The 16884-nt window shown below is 35.4% G+C and overlaps 1 protein-coding gene across 4 annotated transcripts in view; it reads left to right on the plus strand.

Moving 5' to 3' along the window:
- The window catches only part of HACE1 (HECT domain and ankyrin repeat containing E3 ubiquitin protein ligase 1), a 94531-nt gene that overhangs the window by 31012 nt on the left and 46635 nt on the right, over positions 1 to 16884 (plus strand). For 3 of the 4 annotated variants that reach the window (XM_027089657.1, XM_027089650.1, XM_027089644.1), the window contains exons 7-11: positions 1104 to 1186; positions 8285 to 8381; positions 9334 to 9435; positions 10439 to 10545; positions 16064 to 16214. In XM_027089657.1, coding sequence (XP_026945458.1) covers positions 1104 to 1186; positions 8285 to 8381; positions 9334 to 9435; positions 10439 to 10545; positions 16064 to 16214 — 540 coding nt within the window. The remainder of the gene's footprint in view (positions 1 to 1103; positions 1187 to 8284; positions 8382 to 9333; positions 9436 to 10438; positions 10546 to 16063; positions 16215 to 16884) is intronic. The other variant, XM_027089668.1, reaches the window with a different exon arrangement.

Below are 16884 nucleotides of genomic sequence, written 5' to 3' on the forward strand. Positions count from 1 at the left end.
AGTTTGTAGTCTTAATATTTTGCTGACAATGTACTAGGTTTTAGAGCAGCAATAAAAATGAACATGTGTGTTCAATCCAGAAGTAATTATTAAACAGTCTAATTCCAAAAACATTTAAGTTTTTACATCTTGTCTTCCTTTTTACAGGAGAAACTAAAATGAAGATCATAGGAATTAAAACCAGAAAAGATTCTCTTTTTTAAGGTTTTTCAGGCAAGCCTTGCCGTATTCCTAATCATCAGATTTTTTTTTTTTTTTTTTTTTTTGTGGTACGCGGGCCTCTCACTGTTGTGGCCTCTCCTGTTGCGGAGCACAGGCTCCGGACGCCCAGGCTCAGCGGCCATAGCTCACGGGCCCAGCCGCTCTGCGGCACGTGGGATCCTCCCGGACTGGGGCACAAACACGTGTCCCCCACATCGGCAGGCAGACTCTCAACCACTGCGCCACCAGGGAAGCCCAAATCATAAGATATTTATTTTTAAAATTTTATATTAACTTATCTTCCCTTAGTACACATCAAATGATTGCAGAAGTAGAGCTTAGGGGACAATCAGAGAAACTAAGTCAGTATTGGTGACTGTCAGTAGCAAAAGGACTTCTTAGCTTTTTAATATTTTGTACTTTAATAATTATCCTCTTTGAATTTGGAGAAAGAGCTCTGGTACCAACTTTTTGTTTTTAGAGGCAAAAAACTCTGGTTTGTAATGAAATTCAGAAATCTAGAGCAGCACTGTCCAGTGCTGCCACATGTGGCTATTTAAACTTAATTATAATAAAATAAAATTTAAAATTCTGTTTCTCAGTTGTACTAGCCACATTTCAAGTCCTTTGGTAGCTACTACACATGTCAGTGGTTTTCTAGAACCTTCCCAGGTTAACACAATTTACATTACATTGATAATTCCACATATACTGTGTAGCGTCTGAGGCTCAGAGCTTACCAAAAAGTGGAATTTGTTCAGCCGTCATAATTGGCATGTTCCTATTCTTTCTTTTTTAAAGCTTCAGGTTGTGGTGAGAACTTTCCTTATATGGACTAAAATTGTGATAACTGTGTCTTTGTTCAACTTCTCTGGCTTTACTTTTGTTTCTTTTTCCCCCAGACAGTGCAATGCTTGCTAGACAGTGGTGCTGATATTAACAGGCCGAATGTATCAGGAGCCACTCCATTGTACTTTGCTTGCAGGTATGATAATTTATATTGCCAGATGCTCTCATTAAAGAATGTTGAATCTGCTATATTTCCAAACACAAACATTTGTGTGTATTTTCTAAAACTCCTCCTTTCCTAGAAATACTATGCTCCCTTTTAAGATGAAGTATATAGCATTATGGTTCTGTTACTTAACTGCATGATGAAAAGTGTTTTATATTGCCAGTGTTTTTATATATTGTAAGTGGGAGCTTTTGAGTTACTTGATTACTTAGATTTTAGAATTACTTAGTAATAAAAAAGACATACCAATAATCCAGTAACTTTCATAGTTTTCTTTATCAAGTTAGTTCCAATGGGATAAGCTATTGAAGTATGCCTTAGTTCAGAGCCATGTCTTTGCTTTCTCTGTATTTGTAACTTTAAAAAGTTTCTTGAATCATTCTTGTTAGATATTGAGTTATGCATTAAGTTGTTTTTAATACTCTTTCCTGATTCATTTTCTTTTTTTCTGGTTCATTTTCCTAAAGCATATGTTTTGTTCATTGATTCATTCATGTAATAAGCATTTAGTTAGCATTCACTGTGTGCCATGCATTATTATAGGCATTAGTGATACAGTAATAAATAAACCCCAGTCCTTAAGGAGCTAACAGTGTAATAATTGTACACATACCCGGCCCGCCCCCATAATATGTTATGTAAATTTAGTTGCAATTAGGAGCAGTTCACAATACACTTGATTTTTCTTTTTGGTTTAGATTACAGGAATTGTAGTATTTATTTAGGCTCTATTTTAGATATAAAGCTCTCCAGAAAGCTCCTCTTTTCTTATCCTTTTTCCTGTTTTATGTCATTTTACTGGAGCTTTGTTTTATGTTTTTTTTTTTTTTTTTTTTGCCATATGCGGGCCTCTCACTGTTGTGGCCTCTCCCGTTGCGGAGCACAGGCTCCGGACGCACAGGCTCAGCGGCCATGGTTCATGGGCCCCGCCGCTCCGCGGCACACGGGATCCTCCCGGACCGGGGCATGAACCCGTGTCCCCTGCATTGGCAGGCGGACTCTCAACCACTGCGCCACCAGGGAAGCCCTTGTTTTATGTTTAATTTTTATTATTTTTTTTGGCCTCACCATGTGGCTTGTGGGATTTTAGTTCCCTGACCAGGGGTCAAACCTGGGCCCTGACATTGAAAAGTGCTGAGTCCTAACCACTGGACTGCCAGGGAATTCCCTGGAGCTTTGTTTAAAATGAAAGATCTGCTTTTCTTCTCGTTTAGCTTTTCTCTAGGGTCTCTGATGTTGCTTTGGTCTGACTGATTCAAATCATCATTGAACAGCCTTGAATTACAATACAAGGACTTTTGGACCTCTAGACTTCTCGATCTTACCTGAATCCAGGCTTTTTCTTATGTTATACTTACAATTTGATTGCTTGGCTAGAACACAAATTCCTTTTTTAGTGTCCTGAATTTATGAATAATATCATTGTTTGATTCCCTGAAATCATATCCTGTCTTGAGGGGTTATCTTTAGATCAGACGTTTCTTTGAAGCTTCAGATTTGAATGTCCATCGACCTGATATACATCATCACTTGCAAGTCTCATGGAATCTCAGATATTAGCATGTCCAAAATATAGCTTCTGATTTCCTTTTCAAACCTTTCCTCCAGTTTTTCTCATCTCAGTCATTGGAACCCTTATCTTCTCAGTTGTGTAAACCAGAAACTAGGTCATTATTTTTTATTTCTGTCTCTCTCTCTGACCCTCAACTTGGAATATATTAGTAAGTTCTGTAAATTCCACTTTCTGAATACATTCTGAATCTCATTACTGCTCTCCACCTCACTAAACCACCTTAAATTTTTTACTTCTTGTCTAAAATACTGCAGTAGTCTCTTAACTGGTCTTCCAGATTCCTCTGTTGTTTCCCTCCCTTCTGTTCTTTCCTCAGAAGCCAAAGTGACCTTCTAAAAAATGAACTGGCTGTTGTCACTTTGTGCTTAAACCTTGTTTTTAAACTTTTCAGTGCCTCTTTGTTGCATTTCCAATGAAATCCAAACTCTGCCTTCTTCCATGTGACCTGCATGGTCTGACCCTGCTTAGCTCACTGTGCTTCGGCCACGTTGGTTCTCTTTGAGTTCCCCCAATACATCAGACTCTTTCCAGCAGGCTTTTCTATGTTCTATTTATTTTGCCTGAAACCTTCTTCCGTAGGGTTTTTATGTGGCTGCCTCCATGTCAGTGCTTCACTGTTACTTTTTAGGAAAGAATTCCTGATCAATCTAGGTAGGCCTCTCCCCATATTTCCTATCACAGTATCATGATCATTTCTTTTGTAGCACTTTGTACTTTATAGTGTTTATGTACTTGTTTATAGTGTGTCTCCCCTGCTAGACTGAAAGCCCAATGAAAGCAAGAATTTTGTTTTATTCATCACTTTATATTCCATGTGTAGTATAGTGCTTTGTGCTTAGATGCTTAGTAAATGTTTTTGAATGAGTGAATCACTATAGTTACGTTTTTGAAAAATATATAAAAATATATAAAATAATGCCATGTATACTGGTAAAATATAGGTATATATTAGTGTTCACATAACTGTGATATTTGTATAGTTAGTCTGAGCATAGGGTTATGGTAAAAGAATTTTTTAGAAGTACTTTCTGCTAGTACTGTATAGCCATCATTAAGTTTTTATCTAGCAAACATTAGCTCTCTTTGAACGGAGATGGCTAAGCAAATATGATTAAAATTGAAACTAGAATATAAATTCTTCATTGTTGCAGGATGATAAATATGGAACATGGTTCATTTTATAGGCAGACTTCTAATTATATTCATGATATCTAGATAGAGGTATACATTAAAAATTATAAATTATTCCCAATGTATTGTCTCTGATAAATGAAAGGGAAAGGAATGTGAGAAATAGAACAAGTTGATCCTGCAGACAAGTTACAGGGCTCTAAGATATAAAGCTGAACTTAATGTAAATTTTTATTGTTGAGGGATGTTACTAGATATGTCATATGTCTAATTCAGTGATTAACTGCTAAAACTGTTTCTTTAAATCGAAACTGTATTGAAATATATAGGAGGCAGGGTTCAAATCCCATCCCCAAAGCTATGCAACTTTAGTCAAGTTTCTTGACCTCTGAAGCTTTGTTTCTTTGTAAAGTGGAAATGCTGATATCTGCCTTGTGGGACTACAGTGATAATTAAATGAGGTGGCTTATATAAAGCATCCTGCAGAGGATTTTATACTTAGTAGTTGGTAGGTGCTCACTAAGCTCTAGTACACTTTTCCACACCCAGTGAGCGCAAAGTTGTATTGTCCTCTTTCAATTTCATTGCAATGCATGGTTTTCTAAGAAATTTGACTCTTATCCCATCATACAGGCAGGCCTTTTCTTTTTTCCTTTGTATTCTGTTCTAATTCTGAGCACTATTTAATAAAGTAATGCTTCTGTGAGTGAGTCATTTCAGATTGATTTTGACCTAAAATTATGACAGGAACTATTTCCCAGCCACTTTTCCTCTCTAGGTATTTTGTACAAGACATTCTAATTCACTAGCTTTCTTTCATGTGGACTATAGGCACACATATATTGACCCCCCCCCGCCCATTCAGGTGCCTTTGTTTTCAGGACTTTTATGTGGTATCTGCAAATGCTTCAGGTCCTTAAATGATTAGATTGGTTTTATATTCGTCATAATACTTCCCATTCCCTTAACTGGGTTCCTCAAATAAAGGTTTGGATGTATAATGATTTTCAAATATTTTCTGTATCTGCAGAAAACTTTTATTCTGTAAAGGAAAGCAAGGTTTAGCTGGGGTTATAAAGATACAGTAAATTAGTGAGATTTTTATGGAATTTTGGAGGTCTGTAATAAAGTGAGAAACAGGTAAGATTCTGAACATAGTTTGCAGCTACTGCTAAGCAACTCCTTTCAATTAGGAAACTCACAAAGTAGCCACGTGAAACAGTCCATAGATTCAAAATTGCAAACTTTTAGAATAGAAAAGGACCATTAGAAAATATGGCCTCTTTGTTTCATAAGCAGCTCCAAAAAATGTTGTTATATATATAGTACATATGCACTGTTAGCCAAATTTTCAAATTGTATCACTGCAAAGCCTGAAGTTAGGAGACTTGAAAGTGCTTGAGAAATCAGTTCTAAGTGCTTTAGAAGCACTGCACGTTTCTTATTAGTTAAATCTTTGCCAACTTCTTAGTTTCCAGAAAATACACTGGCATTTCCTTGAAGGGAGTATTATCTCAATCAATATAAAAAAAATAAGTTCAATTGTAAAGAATACTTATTCATTGAGCAAATTTTTGCAGTTATTTGAACTGAAAAGTCTTTCATGCGACACTTTGAGCAGTCTGTAACAGGATAATCTTTACCTTTTGCAATATTACACATGGGGCACTTGAGCCCCTAATGAAGTTATGCAGATTTTATATATTATTAGCAATCATTTCTTTTAATTTATTTTTGAAATGAAATGCCACCTGTTCACAGATGAGATTTTAATGTAGTTTTAGAAATTACTCCAGCTTTCTAAAGATGTCATAGTGGTATTTTTTTCTTGATATTAATTATTCTTGTTGCTATATGTGGTACAAAATTAATCCTAAATAACGATTTGGGTCTTTTTGTTATTTTTGTGTAGCTTAGTACCTTATTTAATGCTTACTTGTCAGATGAATGGTATCTAAAATTAAAGCCCTCAACTCAACAAGTATATTGAGTACATGTTATAAGCCATGCTTGGTGTTATAGAACAAGGGTATTGTCAAGAAGTTTATAGTTTAGTTGGAAAGATTAAACACATCTAACACAGATAATAACTGTAAAAGAAATGTCATTAAAGTTGAGCAGAATAGCTTTGCAAATCTGGGTTTCTCAGAACCTTGGGTCCTCGGAAAGAAATCACTGACTCCTTAAATAAATTAAGCTCAAGTTAGTTTCTTTTCACTTAGGTATTATACAGAATAGAACAGTGTTAATTATAAAGTAATTCCTATTAGCTGTAATATATAATGTGTTGGCCAGCATGCCCAGCTGACAAATGACAAATGATGATTGATGAAGAATTTTCTTAATGTAGACTAGTAAAATTAGTTACTGTTGCTTTTGGAGGGATTGCTGATGTACTTGCTTTCTTGATTTTCTGCTTTTTCTGGAGTAAATTAGATATTGTTCTTAAGTTAGTTTTCGTCTGTCGATATTTGTATTAAGGAAGGTAATCAGTATTACAGTAAAGTATCAAGAGAGTGATATACCTAATGCCTGCCACCAGCTTCCTAGTATGATCCTGTTTTTTTAAATTAAGTCCAATTATACTTTATGCAGCGTCATTTTGTGGAAAAGAAAGAATAGGTTGTTTTTATTTGTTTGTTTTAAGTTTCTGAGGAATCTGTGTAGTCTTTGTGAAATAACATACCTTTTTAGGTAATGGTACTGTGGGAAGAGTATTGGTCTAGAAGACCAGAGATCTGAGTTCTAGTTTCACTTGTGCTTGAATAGTAATTTTTTTCATCTACAAAATAAAATTCTTTTTCTTAAATTAATTTTTACTGGAATGTATTTGCTTTACAACGTTGTGTTAGTTTCTACTGTATAGCAAAATGAATCAGCTATACGTGTACATATATCCCCTCTTTTTTGGATTTCCTTCCCATGTAGGTCACCACAGAGCATTGAGTAGAGTTCCCTGAGCTATACAGTAGGTTCTCATTAGTTATCTATTTTATACACAGTATCAATAGTGTATTATGTCACTCCCAATCTCTCAATTCATCCCACCTCCCTGCTTCCCCACCTTGGTGTCCATACGTTTGTTCTCTATGTCTGTGTCTCTATTTCTGCTTTGCAAATAAGATCATCTACACCATTTCTCTAGATTCTACATATATGCGTTAATATACGATATTTGTTTTTCTTTCTGACTTACTTCACTCTGTATGTCAGTCTCTAGGTCCATCCACGTCTCTGCAAATGACCCAATTTCATTCCTTTTTATGGCTGAGTAATATTCCATTGTATATACATACCACATCTTCTTTATCCATTCTTCTGTTGATGGACATTTAGGTTGCTTCCATGTCCTGGCTATTGTAAATAGTGCTGCAATGAACATTGGGGTACATGTGTCGTTTTGCATTATGGTTTTCTCTAGGTATATGCCCAGTAGTGGGATTGCTGTGGTAGTTCTATTTTTAGTTTTTTAAGGAACCTCCATACTGTTCTCCATAGTGGCTGTATCAATTTACAAAATAAAATTCTTTGATGAGATACTCTTCCAAACTGTATGACTTCCTTGGGCATTTTGTAAAATTAGCTTTAAACTTTAATGTCCCTGCATTATAAATTTATTATTTATTGTCTGTCTAGGATCAGATTAGCTCATTTAATAACGAAATGTAGAGTCTAGTTATTATTACCCCCAAAGCAGCTTCCTCCTAGCTTAAAGAGTGGTTGTTAAACCTACTTGAAAGAACAATTAGAGAGAATGCGGCATGTGGATGAGAGTTGTTCATTCCATGTCAGATTGAATAGCTGTCAGCAGAAGCCAAACTGAGTGGGTGGATAAAATGAAGGTTGGCAGTTAGTTAGTATTTTTGGCTAATGAATCCCCCCCATTTACTCATTTTGATATTTGTCTTTTCTCCTTCCTTTGTTTTTATTTTTTTACCACATATTAAAGTGTCATAAAATGTACTTTTGTTTTGAGTATTGAGGTTCTTTTGGACTAAGAAGTCTGGAGACTTGGATGTATGTGTAGGGAGGTGGTCAGGCTAGAGTTGAGAAGGAAAAGATTGGAAGAAAAAAATAAAGCATAAGCCTGAGTACCAGCAACTTATCCCAAAATATTATGATTTATTGTAGGTAATGTGTCCCAAGTTCAATTCTAAGATTCAGTAGGCCAGTTTCTTATCTACATTGTAAAAAGTATGACTTAACGTTGGGAAGTTTTTCTAACGGTTGAGGTTGTAGTTCAGATCTTCCTCTCAATTTTTTAAGATTATTAATCCTCTGTTGATTGATGCTAACTGTCCATAATTTATAGAGAAAGACTTAAAATTAAAAAGATTATATGTTTAAACTTTGTTTCTGTACAGTCATGGTCAGAGAGACACAGCACAGATTCTTCTGTTGCGAGGAGCCAAATATCTGCCAGATAAAAATGGAGTAAGCCCTTTGGATTTATGTGTGCAGGTACGCTGTTCACGTATATTCTTAGTCCCTTACTTTGTAAGAGAAACCGACAAGATCACTTTTTTTCCTCAAATGAGAGGATGGGTGCAAAGATTTTTATTCTGTTAAGAATATGATCTTTAAAAGGAACTGTGATAGTATAAGAAATATATATTGGTCTTTATCCCAGTTCCTAACACAAGAGCTTCTAAGACCCTTGGAATCTCCAGAGTGATAAGCATGTCTTTTTGTATATTAATGAGATGAGCGGTGGCTGAAAGGCCCTAGGTAGCTTCAGGAACAGGGCTGGTTGACAGGTGAGCCAACCATGTAATTAGAAGGCAATTTCCTCCCCCACCCCCGGGGAGGAGTCAGGGGCTAGAGACTGAGTTTAGTCATTCAGGCCTGTGTAATGGAACTTTCATAAAAACCCTAAACAGTGTGGTTCTCAGAGAGCTTCTGGGTTGGTGAACACATCAAAGTGCTGGGAGGGTGGCATGCCCAGTGAGGGCATGGAAGCTCTGTGCCCCTTCCCACACACTTTACCCTATGCATCTTTTCCATTTGCCTGTTCCTGAGTTGTAGCCTTTATAATAAACAGGTAATGGTAAATAAAGTGTTTCCCTGAGTTCTGTGAGCTGTTCTAGCAAATTATCAAACCTGAGGAGGAGGTCGAGGGAGTTCCTTACGTACAGCTGGTTAGTCAGAAGTATGGGTGACCTGGACTTGTGATTGGCTTTTGAAGTGGGGGGCACTCTTGTGGGACGGAACCCTACTGTGTGGTCTGCCCTAACTCTAGGCATTTAGCATGATAATTGAATTAAATTGGACACCCAATCGGTATCCACAGAGAATTGGAGAATTGGTTGGTGTGGAAATCCCACGTGTTTGGTGTCAGACTTATATATAGAAGAAATGTTTTCCTTTAGGAGTTTTGTTTTTAAACCTAGATAATTTTAAATCTTGTTTTTAGGGTGGATATGGAGAGACTTGTGAAGTATTAATTCAGTATCACCCTAGGCTTTTCCAGACAATTATTCAAATGACACAGAATGAAGATCTCCGAGAAAACATGGTAATGTAATTGTGCTGGTAGCTATTAAATGAACAGGCTTTTTTTTTTTTTTTAATTAATTAATTTATTTTTGGCTGCATTGGGTCTTCGTTGCTGCATGTGGGCTTTCTCTAGTTGTGGCGAGCGGGGGCTACTCTTTGGTATGGTGCACAGGCTTCTCATTGTGGTGGCTTCTCTTGTTGTGGACCACAAGCTCTAGGCATGTGGGCTTCAGTAGTTGTGGCATGCAGGCTCAGTAGTTGTGGCTCACGGGCTCTAGAGCTCAGGTTCAGTAGTTGCGGCACATGGGCTTAGTTGCTCCGTGGCATGTGGGATCTTCACGGACCAGGGCTTGAACCAGTGCCCCTGGCAGGAGGATTCTTAACCACTGCACCACCAGGGAAGCCCCTGAACAAGCTTTGTTCATGTTTGGTGTATATGGCATCTTACAAATGTGTTTATTGATTTTATTATTATAAATATTTAAGTAATTTGAATTGGCTTATCTGCATTATAGGTTAAGTATGAATTATATAAGAATTAATAAACTTTATGCTAATATTTGGCGCTATGAGTCTTCTGTCCTCTGTGCCTTTGATCTCTCCTTAAGATAATTAGAATATTTCCCATAGGTACAGGAAAAGAATCTAAGGAGGAATATCATGTTACAATTAGTAATCACTAGTTTACTGAGCTCTGTATTTGTTAATAGTTCTACTCTTTGAATAATTACAGAGTTTTTTTCTTACATTTTTAGAAGTTTGGAATTAATTTTCCATAAATAAACTTGGTGATTTCTGTTCTCTCTGTTTATACTTTTTCACTGGGTGATTTTGAACAAATACTGTATGTCATCTTATCTCTCTATAAGCTTTTGATTTTATGCAAGACCAAATAACTGTAAAGGACTTGGTTTCAGCTAATTGAGCTTTGGGATACTTACTAAACTAATAGGTACTTAATTTCTTGACAAAGTTTAGTGGATTATTATGTAATCACATTTTTTTATTTGTAAAAAAATTAGTTACGGCAAGTTCTGGAGCATTTATCTCAGCAAAGTGAGAACCAGTATTTAAAGATTCTAACAAGCCTTGCTGAAGTTGCCACAACAAATGGTCATAAGTTGCTGAGGTAAGTGTTTCACAATATAAGCAAATCGGTAGGCAGCAATATCTGTCAGCTTCGTCACTTTTTAGGCTTTTCTGGGAATAGTGTATTTTGTTGATTATTTTGTTGATGTCTTTTGTCAGTGTTAAGATGTTCTAAACATTTGTTGAGTTATCACTGTTTGTTTTGTTTTAAAGGATCAGGGCAATCAGTTATTCCCGAGGAGACTTCAGCCTGTCTAAAGAGACTAAAAATAGAGACTTACTTAAGTGGATTTGGACTTATGTGTCTAGAATTTTAGAAAATGATTGCTTAGACTAGTCATGTAAGTAAAATGTTCATAAAAAAGAATCAAGAACGTAGTTTAGGAATCTTGATCAGTAATTTACAAAACTGGGTATAGGCTACTGTTCAGCCTTGCAGTATTATACCCTCATGCTTCTTTATAAAGTTTTCTCCCTGAACTGTCCCGCTCAGTTCAGTTCTTTGTTTTTTTGCAAATCTGTGCTTTTAATGGCTCATCACTAAGTCCATGAAGTTAGTGCCTTTATATATTTTCCTGTACCTCCGCTTGTTTGTATGTGGTTAGTCACCCCAGTTAGGAGTAAACAGCCATTTAAAAATGGTTAATGTGTTATTTCTTAGCTTAAATTTGGCCTACTTCTGTTATGGATGCTTTCTTCCTTTGATTGGGTTTGCCAAAAAGTTCGTTTGGATTTTTCCGTAAGCTGGAAAAACCCAAATGAAATTTTTGGCTAACCCAATAGTTTTCTTTTCATGTCAACTTTTAATACATTGACAGTATTAGAATAGGTCGTGGTCTTCTCTCACCTCTGTATGTGGAACTGGACTTTGTTCCTCCCAACTGTATGCTGCTTCTGTAAATCAGCTGTCAAGTCCATTATGTTAGCCCTTTATTCCTGTCTTCCTTCGTACTTTTCATATACTTCAGACCAGAATCACACTCTGTACTGTTTGCTTAGAAGGCCCCTTACACTTCATGGTCCAAGATTACTTTCTTGTGTCTTTTTAGCTGTTAAGTCTTTCTTCAGCAGTCCTACTCAGTATGCCATTTGCTAATTTTTCTATTATTCTCTTTCTACTTTTGAGGCTACTTTAAACTTTGTCTATAAGATTCATTGAATTCCAGCTTTACATAATGCTCTCCTTTTATTAGCCATTTCTGTTAATCCATTTATATGATGAGGACTTTCTAAGACATACTGAGTAAAAAGCATGGGCTCTGGAGTCAGCTAGACTCAGATTTAATCCAGACATCACCATTTACTGTGTGACCCCAGCAAGTAACTTTTCGGAGTTTCCTTTCATCATCCATCCATCTATCCAATACATATTTTTGAGTGCCTGCTATCCACTAGGCCATCTGCTAGATAACAGTGAGTAAAACAGACAAGATCTCACCCTACACTTAATTTACAGTCTAGTAAGGATTTTATTTCCTTCTTGGAAAATGATAGTAAATATCTTAATGAATTGTTGTAAGAATGAAATGATAAGGTTCTGTAAGCCTAGTGCCAACCATTATGTCTGGCATGTAGTAGAGATGATGATGATGCTGGTGATAATGATGGTTCTTTTTTAAATTCCTCATAATACCTTAACCTGTTTTCCTACATTAGAAAACTTGTTTTTTCTACTTAAATCTCTGCCCTATTTTCTGCTCTTCCTAATAATCAGAAAGCATTTATGTTTCTCTGTTTTTAAGTTCACCTTTAATACGTACTTAAGCAGGTTCTAATAAGCTAAAGAACATTCAGATACATTATTTCCTTTAAACCTCACAGTGACTTTGTGATTTAGATATTATCTCCATTTTATATATAAGAAAATTGAAGTTCAATGATTTGCTAGGCTAGAAGAACCAGGATTTACATCCTTACTAATTGATAAAGAGCAGATCCTGGGCTCCAATTTAGCTCTTAAAAATGACAGCGATATTAGTGGTACAGGAGAAACAGGGTAGGAAAGAGGGATCCATGCCAGAACAAGTTTTAAAATTACCTTGCTAGACTTACTGCCTCACCATTTACAATGATACCTTTCATATGTCTTATAGAGTATGTTATTATGGCCAATTTGGTCTGTAAACATCTCTTTGTTGGGATTGGTAACCAGTATTGGTTATTAGTATTGTGTTAGAATTTACTGTATTGGTACCATCTTAGCAAAACCTAGTCTTCCTGCTGCGTTTCTCCTTTACTCTCACACTACTACCACATCCACACTCATTTACTCTCACACTACTACCACACCCACAATACTTTGGAAACCAGAGGTGGGAGTTTTTATTCCCCACACCAAGCAATCCTTTAACACCAGCCGGGTGTCCTACAGTTACCTCAATTCTGCCTAGAGATGGCATTAGATCCCACAGGTTAAGGGCTCAGTTCTAGGAGACTGTCCCCCACCACAGATGCCACTTGGAATTAGTGGATCCCCAGATTACCCACAACTTTTGTTACCTGACTACAGATCAGAGGTTTTCATGACCTCCTCCCCTTTGGATTCAGTTATTTCCTAGAGCAGGTCACAGAATTCAGGGAAACACTTACTTTTGTTTACCAGTTTTTTAAAGAATATGATAAAGGATATTGATGAACAACCAGATGAATAGATACATAGGATGAGGTCTGAGAGGGTCCATAGTACAGGAGCTTCTGTCCCCGTAGAGTTGGGGAATGTCACTCTCCCTGTTTGTGGATGTGTTCGTCAACTTGGAAGCTCCCTGAACCCCCCATATTTTTGTTTTTTATATGGAGGTTTCATCACATGGGTGTGTTGATCATTAACTCCATTTCTAGCCCTTCTCTGGATAATGGGGGATAAGGCTGAAAATTCCAAGTCTCTAATCATTGCTTGGTCTTTCTGGTGACCAGCCCCCATCCAAAAGCCCACTAAGAGTTGCCTCATTAGAATAAAAGCTACTGCTATCACCCAGGAATTCCAAGGGATTTAGGAGCTCTGTGTCAGGAACCAGGGTCAGAGACCCAATATGAGAACAGAAGGTGCTCCTAGTGCACTTATCACTTCAGAAATTACAGGGTTTTTAGGAGCTCTGTGCCAGGAAAAGGGCTGGGGGCAGAAAACATATATATTTTTCTGTTATCTCACAGCTACCGAAGTAGATTGTTAAGAGGACCTCAAATACAAATCATTCCCCCCTGCCAATTTAGTTTAATGGTACTTTTGCAGGTTGTCTTCCTTTTGTTCATTTGTCAATCATTTTATGTTTCTTAACCCACAATGTGATGTAATTTTGGCCACTTATTTTAATAGATATTTTAGTTAAGAAAATAATTCAAATACATATTAATTAGCGGCAATTGAGGTGTTATTTAGCATACTTTCGGAAAAATGGTTAGCCTTTTTGTCTAAGTGATTCTAGGCATATTTGCTGAAGATAATAAATATTTACTGAGGGCCCTTTTGCACATAGTGTTGTGTTTCACTAAATAAGTGAGTCATCTTGCTTTCTATATATTTATGATTGAAGGTAAAGATAGTTACCAATGTGCAAATGAAAAGAGAATTCACAGCTATTTGCTAAGTAAGATACTGAATGAAAGTATAATCTTATATTAACAAAGGTAAGTACATTGACAGGGCTTTGAATTAGGAAACTAATTTTTAAACTTTTATTTTGAGACCTGGTGGCTTGGGAAGAAATTATCATTTTGTGATGAGCTGGAGCAGTTTGTGATGAAGTTTGGATTTTATGATCTTTTCGTATAATATGAAAGAGATATTTCACTGGTTGGAAAGTGAAAAATGACATTTTTTAGATCAGTGACTTAATTGGAAGAAGTTTAAACTGGGTAAAGTAATATTAATATAGTCTAATAATCTTATATTAGACTATTAGACTATATTAATAATTGATGATGTTCAGACTCCATTGTATAAGAGAATACTTCTTACCTTAAGGTAACTCATGAAGTTCCCTAAATCAGGTACTTAAAACAAATATTTATATATATGGTAATTTCACAGAGGAAAATTAAATTCACATCTTTCTCATAGAAGAATTTGAGAGTCATTGGAGTTAACTTTTCCAATAGCTGCAACACAATAAAAGAAGGAAATAGTTTCAACCATACTGCATTTCTCTTTTGTCAGTCTCAACAATCTTATGATATAGAATTAAAAACAACTTTGTAAAGGCAAATATGTAAAAATCAGTGTGAGTTAAACTAATGATTCTATACACATTTGATTCAAAGTTAGTAAAACAAAGAAAAAGTTTTGCTAATGTGTTGTAGCTATCCCAGTCAAATACAGTATGGATAGCAATAGTTACTGTATTTTACTAACACTTGTAACTGATAGCTAGTTTTTATGTATTGTTTTTAACAATTTAATAATTTTTAGAATGAGAAAACAACATGAATGTTGAAGTAAAAATGTCAGGAAATTTTGGTTCAGTTGTCACCAGAATAGAAAATACTCTCTGATTTTTCACTTATCATATCTGAATACTTACAATAGGCATTTGCTATTTCCACATAACTAATCATTATTGTTTTTCGTGTTAGAGGATACCTAAAAATACCATAGAGGAAGATTTTAATGAACTGAGGAAGATAGAGTAAGCTTTGATTATTAAACTTATGCAAAGGCAGTCATATCATTCTGCCCAAATGTCATTGCAACTCTTTACTCTGCTTTTGTGTAACCATTGTAATACAAGATAACTGATGTTGGAGGTTTCAAAATAAAACCACCCCTGAAAAACAACAACAAGTTTTTTTTTAAGATCTATCATTAGATTCAATACACATTTACCCTAACTCCTACAGTTTCTCTGTGGAAGAGTAATGATTGATATTCATGATGATGATGAACAATCCCCAGGCACTGGGATTTTGAAGAGCTTTTTGATTAGTCAAAGAAAGTTTATATTATATTTAATACGGTTTAGTATTAATTGGATCAGTCTTTTTCATAGTAGGATGTATTTCCCTTATTTATATACAGTCATAAGACAACCCATAATATGGAGAACCACCCTGATACAGATAGTAACTTTAAGATTATTCAATTTGTACATGTTCTGTATGTGAACAATTGGTTACTATTCTGGGATGAGTTAGGGAAAATGGGGTTATGGATAGAATAGTAGAGTTCAGCCTCTACAATTCAGTTGTGGGTTGGCCTAAGATCATAATCAACATTCCTACTATTGGTTCTCAGTGAAATGTTCTCAGAGTTCTAAAGAATTAGTTTAATTTATAAATATACTGTTCTATACTGGTGATTTTCTTCATATTTTATGCTTTGATCATTGGTTATATTCTAGTTACTTAAAAGTAAATAAATCATTCACATGCAATCCAAATAATGTACATTTGCTAACTTCCTGGTAAACAAAACATTCCATCCCATATCATGGCAGGAAAGAAATTTTACTCGTTAAATTATGAAACAGATGGTAAATGTAATGAAAATGTTTTAAAATCAGTATTTTAAGATGTAATTTGTTTTATTCCATCTAATCTGTTCATATTTTAATTTTTATTTTCAGCATATCTAGTAATTATGATGCTCAAATGAAGAGCCTTTTAAGGATTGTGAGGATATTTTGTCATGTCTTTCGAATTGGTCCATCCTCTCCCAGTAATGGAATCGATATGGGCTACAATGGGAATAAAACTCCAAGAAGCCAGGTGTTCAAGGTCAGAGAAGTATATGATGTTGTTAGGAAGATAGATGTAAAAGAGATGAATTTGACAAAGCATACATTCATTAATTGGAAACCTCATAAACAGGATGTAAATTTGGTTTATACCAGTGATTGACACTTTGTAAACTAAGACCTTTTTCCTTTCATCTCTGTCTAATCAGCAGCAAGTCTCATTTGGTGAGCTTTCTGTTTTTCTTACAAGTAAAATTTTAATTTCAGTAGTGTTTTATTCTAAGGGTAAAGGTATTTAATGTTTAAATATAATTAAATCTACTTTTTTAAATTGGATTATAGGTCCTAAATGCAGCCATCACGATTTTTAAAAAATATGTCTTATTCAGAAGGAAGACATCCGGCTTTTAATTAGGTTTTATTATCGTTTGTGTTTTGTGTGTGTCCGTGTATTTTTTTTAAAAATAAGTTTACTTTCATTTATTGGGTTTATTAACAATTCCTTGGGTTACTTCAAGAAAGAAACATTGAGGTATTTTCTTAATGTATTTTATATTGCTTCAGCTGCTGCTTCTTTACAAGCACATTTATGAATGGAATCCTTGGAAGAAAGATTTCCAAGGCAGTGTAACCATGTCAAATTACAATTTTGTGAAGTAAGCAAAATGTACATGACTATAATGGCTATTGCTAATAAATGTACATGACTA

This window comes from Aethalodelphis obliquidens, unplaced genomic scaffold, assembly GCF_003676395.1.
Source record: "Aethalodelphis obliquidens isolate GAN/ISIS:26980383/991018 unplaced genomic scaffold, ASM367639v1 scaffold3, whole genome shotgun sequence".
NCBI classification, from domain to species: domain Eukaryota; kingdom Metazoa; phylum Chordata; class Mammalia; order Artiodactyla; family Delphinidae; genus Aethalodelphis; species Aethalodelphis obliquidens.